The sequence below is a fragment of the Micropterus dolomieu genome, linkage group LG20 (genome assembly GCF_021292245.1).
Source record: "Micropterus dolomieu isolate WLL.071019.BEF.003 ecotype Adirondacks linkage group LG20, ASM2129224v1, whole genome shotgun sequence".
NCBI lineage: Eukaryota > Metazoa > Chordata > Actinopteri > Centrarchiformes > Centrarchidae > Micropterus > Micropterus dolomieu.
Window position 1 is genome coordinate 18,232,929 of NC_060169.1, and position 8,827 is coordinate 18,241,755.

Sequence of the window (8,827 nt, forward strand, 5' to 3'; positions counted from 1 at the left end):
TTGGAAGAAGCTAGCATGGTATTCTCAGTATGGATATCATGGCAGAGGCTGCGATGAGAATGTTGTTGGAGGAAGCGAGGAAGAGAGACTTGAGCAATATGGTTTAACTGCTAGCAATAAATCTCAGACTGATGTAAGCAAACATACTAGATTAGACTCCTGGACATTGGTAATGTTGCCATAAGTGCTCTTGTATCAGCTGTTGTCTAGCTTTGTTGGCTAGCTCGCCACACAAGTTTCAAGCAACATTATTCTGCTGCTGGTGGAGAGTGTGCAACATAAATGGGCTCAGCACCCTCAATGGACATAACGTTAGCTCATGGCAGAGTTGAAGATACGAAAGAGGAAGCTGGCGGAAGTAGCTAAGAAGTGAAAAAAAGAATGACCAAGCAAGAGGCTGCCGGATGTCATTCTGACATGCAGTAATGCTCGTGAAATAAAAGTCTGCGAAACAGATGGCGAGCTGGCCTACTTTCTGTGTACACAGTTAGACTAGTAAGTAATATTGCTATGTCTTGTGTTTTACATTTGGTTTTGTTAGCAAAGTTAGCAACTTGCTAGTTTTTGATCAGAAGTAATGTAATCATAACAAATGCATGTGTACAGTTGGTCCTTAGTGAATACACTCTGAAACGGTAGGGGTTGTTTTCCATCACATCTTCTTTTTACAGTAGAGCCAGATTGATAAATTAGCCAGACGATAATAGCTGATCTTAGCTTGTCAGATATGTGACGTGAAACAGCAGTACGGAAATGCAAAGATATGTTTCATGCTCTGCTTCAGTATGTCACAGTACATGTTGGCATTCATGGTTTCCTCAATGAACTGTAGCTCCCCAGTGCCGGTAGCATGCAGCCCCAGACCACGACACTCCCACCACCATGCTTGACTGTAGGCAAGACACACTTGTCTTTGTATTCCTCACCTGGTTGCCGCCACACACGCTTGACACCATCTTAACCAAACAAATTCATCTTGGTCGCATCAGACCACAGGAGATGGTTCTAGTAATTAATTTCCTTAGGCTGCTTACATTTATTCACTTAGCTGATGCTTTTATCAAAAGCGACTTACAATTGCTATACATATAGAGGTCGCACGCCTCTGGAGCAACTAGGGGTTAAGTGTCTTGTTCAGGGACACATTGGCGGATGGGTTATAGTGGGGGATTGAACCCGGGTCTCTCACACTAAAGACATGTGTCTTATCCATTGAGCCATCCCCACCCATCTCCAGTAAATTGTTTGTGGGCTTTCTTGTGTATCATATTTGGAAGTTGCTTCGTTCTGGGACAACAGCAATGAAGACAAATTGGATGCATTGTGCGGTGCATGGTCTGAGCACTGACTGGCTGACCCCCACCCCTCTGCAGCAATATTGGCAGCACTCATACGTCTATCTCCCAAAGACACCCTCTGGATATGACGCTGAGCGCGTGCACTCAACTTCTTTGGTTGACCATGGCGAGGCCTGTTCTGAGTGGAACCTTTCCTGTTGAACCACTGTATGGTCTTGGCCACCGTGCTGCAGCTAAGTTTCAGGGTCTTGGCAAGCTTCTTATAGCCTAGGCCATCTTTATGTAGAGCAACAATTATTTTTTTCAGATCCTCAGAGAGTTCTTTGTCAAGAGGTGCCACGTTGAACTTACATTGACAGGTATAAGGGAGTGTGAGAGCGGTAACACCAAATTTTACACACCTGCTTTCAATTTACACCTGAGACCTTGTAACACTAATGAGTCACATGACACCGGGGAGGGAAAATGGCTAATTGGGCCCAATTTGGACATTTCACTTAGAGGTGTACTTTAGACATTAATGGTTGTGTGATGTGTTATTTTGAAGGGAAAGCAAATTTACACTGTTATACTGTATTACTACTACTGTATTAAACTATAGTCAAATAATGTATTCAACAATTATTATAGTGAAATCTTCATTTTGCACTTCTTTGTCTTTCCTGTCACTTCAGACTCTACCTTCACTCTAGTCCTCAGCTGTTCTTGCTGTTCCCCAGTCACCTGATCATCACCTGCCAGCCCACCTGCCCCTCATTCACCTTAATTAGCTACTCGGTTTATGCCCACTAACAAGCGTCTTCTGGCTGATTGCCACTAAAGTAGTAAGACCCAGCTAATTAACTACTAAGAGAAGGGCATCCCTAATTTCATTTTAAGGGTTTGGTAAACATCTCCTGTCAACACAACTCATGAACATGCTTACATAATGGCACTGTTTTACATTTGAAAACATAATTACAAACTACTCATCATGACCTCCTAAATCTACCATCATGCTGCATCTTTTTTTAAAAAGTATGAAAAAAAGAAAATGAGTTTTCAAGTTGCCAAATAAAATTTGATGCAGAAGAAGTTGAATGAATGAAACACTAGAAGCCAAAACTGTAGGTTTCAGCCATTGTATGTGATATTCGAGTCAATATGATTATGGCTTGATAACTTTGCAGTTGATATGTTTCTTAATACCTTTACGACACACATTAAGTCATCTTGTAACTAACAACATGTTGAATCACATTATCATTAGTAAACAGAAATAAAAAGGGTAGTTATTTTATAAGAAACAAGGTTGCCTTCTTCTAAAACTGTATTAAGAGTCTGCACTGTTCTTTCTAGAGGACTGGGCACTTTAAAGGAACTGGTAGTATGTGTGAGTGTAACTTGTACTTTTCTGAGCTGCATACCATAGCCTACATGCACAAGCATGCAAACAAACACCTGCACACATCCATGTACACACATGTGCTTTCACCTCTTCCTCACTTATTTATTCTACTGCCGTGCTCACTGTCACTCTGGAAAATCACATCAGATAAATACCCAAATAAAACTGTCCTCTGAGCATCAACGGAAACGCTGATTTACTGAGCTTCTCAATTGACTTGACGGGAGGATTTGCTTGAAGCCATCTTGGGAACTCTCGCTATCATTTGCAGCTAAATCAGCAGTGTGTTAATCACCAGCTTCTGCCGGCCTCATAGCCATTCATTCAGACTACACACGGGTAATACACATCCTCAGAGGTCATAGCAAGCCATGAAACAAGCAACCTTTTCACAAACACACATCCTAATAAAACACTCTTCTGTTTAAACAGCATGTCTGTCACACCATACATTTATACACATACAGTGTTTGCTACATACAGGTTTTGTTTTCTAAAAATATAACTCCTGAATTTCATAGGCTAAAGGCTTAATCCAGAAAAGTCTGTAAGAAAAATCTGTATTGTGAAATAATGAAAATAATTGTTCACCCAGCAACAAATAGAAGAAGAAAAATACTGTTAATAGCAAAGATCGAGAAATATAAATATCCAAAAGTGATACAGTACACACAGTAACGTAGAAGCATAAACAATAACATATACTAGAGCACTTAATTTTCTGTATATCCAACAAGTATGCAAACATAAAGTATTCCAATAATTATTTTCCTATCATATGACATTCTTCAGTATAACATGACACCGTCTTCTGGAGAACGTCACTAGTGCTCATAATTTTGGTTTTGGAAGCAAATAGTGGAAAAAACAGCCCTCATGTTAGGCGTGTATGAACCTGCTCAGTCCAACTTTCCAATAAATACTCCTCCTACTTCATACAAGGAACAGTTCAGCTGGTCTACGTGCTGTTGCCACATTGCTTTGTCCTGATAACAGGCCACTTAACTCCATCACATAGTTAAAGGAGTGGAATATTTCTGTCTCATCCCTGAGTGGGAAGCTGACACCAGAGACATCTCTTTTGACTGTCCACAGTGAGTCAGCTGCAGTAAATGTTTCATTCTGACATGCAGTAATGCTCTGTGGTGAAGGAGCTCATGCTAGTCTTCAGATGAATTAAAACTAAGTGCATGTGGCTGTGTGAATAGTGCACCAGGACCCTCTAAGTGTGCAAGTCACAGTACTGAACAAAAGAATGCAGAAGTCAGAATATAAAATTCCTGCGCTTGTCCCACAAAACGATTTGAGAAAATGTATTTTTAGAGATGTCATAAATGCACTAATGACTCTCTGGCTCTGCCCGAAGCTCTCTGACTGTTGATGCCGCCGGCCACTTTCAGACTCGGATTATGGGTCTATATTTGCAGAAGATGCATTCGGAGCAATTATCACGGAAATCCAGACAATATGGCTGTATTTAAAAAGACAGATCATTTCGTTTGGAAGAGATTTTATTGTTGCAAATGTATGACATCAACAGTCTCCTGCAGCACTAGCCCCAACAGATTCTTCACTGTGCTACCAAACTCTAATAATGACAGAGACTTACTGTTTGTATTAATGTGATATCTGCCATGTCCCTGCAGTTTATATCAGGAGACTGGAAACAGGTTTACAAATTGAAATTAGTACAAATACCCAAAGCAGCCAATGTGCATGAGCTTGTGAGAGAATGCGTGCAAAAAAAGCTAATTACAGTATGCTTGTCCAAGTTTTAAAAGTGGCATAAAAAAAACACTGAGCACAGCTGAAAAATGATGAATTCAACATTTTGGGGAAAACAGCATATTCTCTTTCTGGCAGAGTTAGTTGAGAACATTGATGCCACCGTCTTGTCTTTATGGTAAATATGAAGCCACAGATAGCAGGCAGTTAGCTTGGCTTAGCACAAAGTCTGGAAATGGGGAAACAGTCAGCCAAAGGTAAATAATCTACCTTCCAGAACCAATAATACTCACAAATTAACAAGCTATATTTTGTTTGTTTATTTAATACTAAACTCAAGTGTAAAAACTACAAGTTGTGGTTTAATGGTGGGTTATGTGTGGGACTATTTCTTGGCAGGGGGCAGTGAGATTTAGCAGTGCAGCAAGCAGACTTTTTTTTAACCTGCCAGGCCAACTGTTTCAGTTGAGCTAAGCTAAGTGGCTGCTGGTTGATATTTACCAAACAGTAGTGAGAGGGGCTTCAATCTTCTGATCTAACTTTAGTTAAGAAAGCAAATAAGCACATTTCCCAAAATGTCATGCTTTTCCTTAAAACTAGTCCAAGTACTGAGATGTAGATTGTGGGTCTGTCTGTTATTTAATTGAAATATAATCTGCTTGCTTACCGGGTAAGCTTTATAAGTTACAGTACATATGTTTGTGAGTTATCTTTTTTATAATTATCTTTCATGTTAGATGAAGGCTTGCTAAAGTGGAAAGTCACTGTAGAAGTCTTCTCAAACCATTGCTGATTTTTTAAAGCACAAATCTAGCATGAAATGATCTTTTCTGTCAGCATAACAGAAATAGTTGAAACATGTACTTTGGAGGTAAGTCACTAGGGGCACCTGAACAAAGCTCCGCCCCGCAGATGCCTATGGGTGCCAAGCTGAAATGGAGACCTGCCTCCAGGAGGAATGTTTACCCAAGCTTAGCACACAGCCTTTATTACTCACAGCGGCATGAGTAGATTTCTGTCTGCATTTCACTTCTGCACCAGCTCTAAGCCATTTCAAATTAAGACCTGTCCAAAATGAGCCCCCCTGCAATGACAAGAATAGCTTATTTTAAAGACACAGAGAGGAGTGAAATTAACTGTGTGTGATCAAGTGTAAAGTAACTGTACACCGGGAGTGGAGAAAAGGAAGGGAGGAATTTGAGAAAAAGGATTCCAGAAATTCCTAAAGGTTTGAGCTAAATAATGTATTTTGAGCAGGGACTTTGATTTGATTTGATTTGAACAGTTTCATAAATATTCTCTGTTAAATTTGATCAAATAAGAAGTAGCTGAAGGATGAATAGACGCACAGATCAGAAAATTCTCTTAGCAACTTCTCCACAGTCATTATCAGATGTAGGCCAGCACTGAATCTGACCAATACACTGTAACTGTATTTTAATGTAGATTTTTCTTCTACTGCCAGCACTAAACACTTTTTCACATGTATTTTGGCTGTCAATATTGTGTCATTCAGGTGGAGTGCAATTCAAGATATGAGGAGCTTCATGTTGTACACTTTTCCTAAGAATATGCAGCTTGTTTCAGCAGTATGCATTTAACAGTTTTAGACCATAGATGATGAGACATGAGATTCTTTAAGTCAGGATGCAATGTTGTGTGCTTTAAATTGTACTCAACAGCATGTCAGACTTTTGTGTATTTTATCTATTTATGGCAAAAATTACAAGATATAGGCTACTGATAACGAATTATTTGGCTCTTGTCAATGTAGTGCCATTTTAAAATAGGTTCGTTTATAGCCTGTACTAAACCTTTTCTTACAGTCCTATGTCACCACACCCTCAAACAGACAAAAGAAGTTCCTGCTTTATCCATTTCCAAAAAACACAGACAATGCAAACACACAACAGCACCTTGCAGGTAAAGTGTTCGCATATTAAAACTTTCTTTCGATGGAGCCCATGGTGTGGGTGCAGGTAACGAAATGTAGGGAGTGCAGTTTTCTTCAAGTGGCAAGTTAAAATGATGGAGGCTTTACCTTGTATGTGCTGGTTGACCACATTCTCCAGCCGATCGAGTCTCTCCATGATCCGGAGAGTGTCACCTCTTTTGTCACCCTCTAACTTTCTCTCCGGTAAAGGCATCGGGACTTTGATGTAAATATTGGCGATGTAATTAGTAACCCATCCGACATAGAGCAGGCAAACAATGTTGGTCATGCCGCTCAGGATCACGCATGTGGACACCAAAGTTTTGGTTCTCCTGGTGCAAGCCATGCCGACATCCCTCCATACAGGCTGCAGTATCCTGTTAAACCGGAGGACAGGGAGACAGTCGCCCGCAACAAAAAAAACAAACAAAACCCTGGAATAATGAAGTTATTTCCAGCGACTGTGCAGCGATGCTATATCCGAAGCAGAGAGCCTTTACTTCAAAAGTCCCTTGTGTTTTTTTGTCGATGGTGAAACGCAGGTTAATGTCAAATACCTACAGGTGAAGGTTCCCTCTCTCGCTCCATCGCAAACCTCAGTCGGCTCTAGTTGCGTTTGAGGATCAAGGAAACAGGAGAGACACCGAGCATCCTGCTGCAGCCAATGAGAAGGATGGTGAGGACTGACAACCGCCCCTGCTTCACGCGTCCCCGCTGCGCACTAATTTACTGTGAAAGTGGATCTGACCGGACTATTTGAACACAAAGTGTTATAACCCATTTCTGTCCAAACTGCGATATATTGCGCCACACCGACCTCATACTGCACAATTGATGTGTGATTTGTTTCCTCAAGCAGTGAGACAAATCCAGCCGAGGCGCGTTCTCAGAGAATTGTTTATTTTGTTCATAGTCTCATGCACGAGTAGAAAAACACTTCTGGAGTTATTGCGATGTGGGGGTTTTTTTCCAAACGAGCACGAAGGAGGGAGTAGATTCTTTGCTGCAATACTGGATGAAGCCACGAGATAGAGACAACGGGTCTCAACGAGAGATCAAGGTGTGGTGGGGTCATGTTATGCTGTAGGTCTGGCTTAGGTCCAGCTCACTGTGAGACACACAGGATGCAGGGAAGAGGATGCACTCATCTCATATGCTGCTGCAATTAGACCAGTGCAGGGAAATGATACCAGGCAGACTACTTACTGTACTGCTCAAAGAGCTCCTGTAGCCTATAGGCTCCCTTTTTGTGACACCAGGTGATTATTGGAGTTTAAATTGTGGGATTTTCTGTTTGGGGTGCCAAGGAAGAAAATCCAGGCTCCTTAAATGGCTCAGCAAAACGGGTGGGGGGGTGGGGTGGGGGGGTTTAAAATGTACCCATTGTGAAGAGGGTTTTGCCTCTCCATGCAGTAATTCTCATATCTGCAGGAGTGTAATATGCTCAGTGCAGTAGAGCCTAAAATTGTATGTGTCTGACAGCTGTTTTTTTTACTTTTCTATGTATCTGAGGTTGGTTGACATGTCATTTCTTGCAAGTCGTCCTCCTACTTTTCAAGAACTTTAAATAATTTTATTTGATTGAGGACATCTTGCATTGTCTGTACCTGGATCCTTTAAATGCACAGGGAAACACCAGCATCTGCATGAATGTCAGGTCTACATTTTCACCAAAATTCTTGCTTGTGTTTTGACAGTATTTTCCAGTATCACGACAGCAGATAATTATATTTGCTAACCACAGTCTTCGTCATCCAATGGCTGCCAGAGTGAAGGTATTGTATTAGAGGATGTAATAATAAATGTTACATCAAAATAATTCATGAATAATTTGGATAAATGGAATAAACAGTATTATTGACACTGTTATTATTGACACTTTAATACCCATATTTTGGCCTGGATGACTATGACATGTTTGTGAAGTATGACAGGGAAAGAAAACAAAACAAACACATTTGTTCACAGTAATAATTGAATTGTGGCCGACTGCTATCATACACCTTGATTATACAGAACAGAATCAGTAAATTGAATTGACAGCTGGAAATATGCTGCCATGTAAAACAGAAAGAGCTTTCAACCTGATTATTTTCAACTCCAATGCATATCTATCACTTCACATTAAAACGTTCTTTGGCATCAATAATTTATTTTGTCAGTCAAACAGCATCAGTATTACCTGATTTAGCCTTTCCCCCATAATCCAGATCTTATGACAGGCCTCCTCTGTCCTGCAGCCATTCATATATATAATGCAGGAGCATGCTGGTCATTCATCTCAGCTAACAGACCTGCCACAGTGCAAAAAGGTATTTCTTTTTGTTTGCAATATGTGAAGGGATTTTCTATTTTCTAGTTACATGGATGTGATGAAAAAGGGTTTTCTCTTTTGTTTTGCTCATGTGGTGTCGTTTAAACCCATGACATTCTAATATACTGTAGGATTTTGTGCCCTCCAGGTGCATTTGATGGTACAAACTG

The 8,827-nt window shown here is 40.5% G+C and overlaps 1 protein-coding gene across 2 annotated transcripts in view; it reads right to left on the reverse strand.

The window, feature by feature from the left end:
- galnt18b (UDP-N-acetyl-alpha-D-galactosamine:polypeptide N-acetylgalactosaminyltransferase 18b) overlaps positions 1-6,982 on the reverse strand; it is an 84,428-nt gene extending 77,446 nt beyond the window's left edge. For both annotated transcript variants that reach the window (XM_046033639.1, XM_046033638.1), the window contains exon 1: positions 6,452-6,982. In XM_046033639.1, the coding sequence (XP_045889595.1) occupies positions 6,452-6,689 (238 nt within the window). In that variant the 5' untranslated portion in view covers positions 6,690-6,982. The remainder of the gene's footprint in view (positions 1-6,451) is intronic.
- Positions 6,983-8,827: the final 1,845 nt, after the last annotated feature.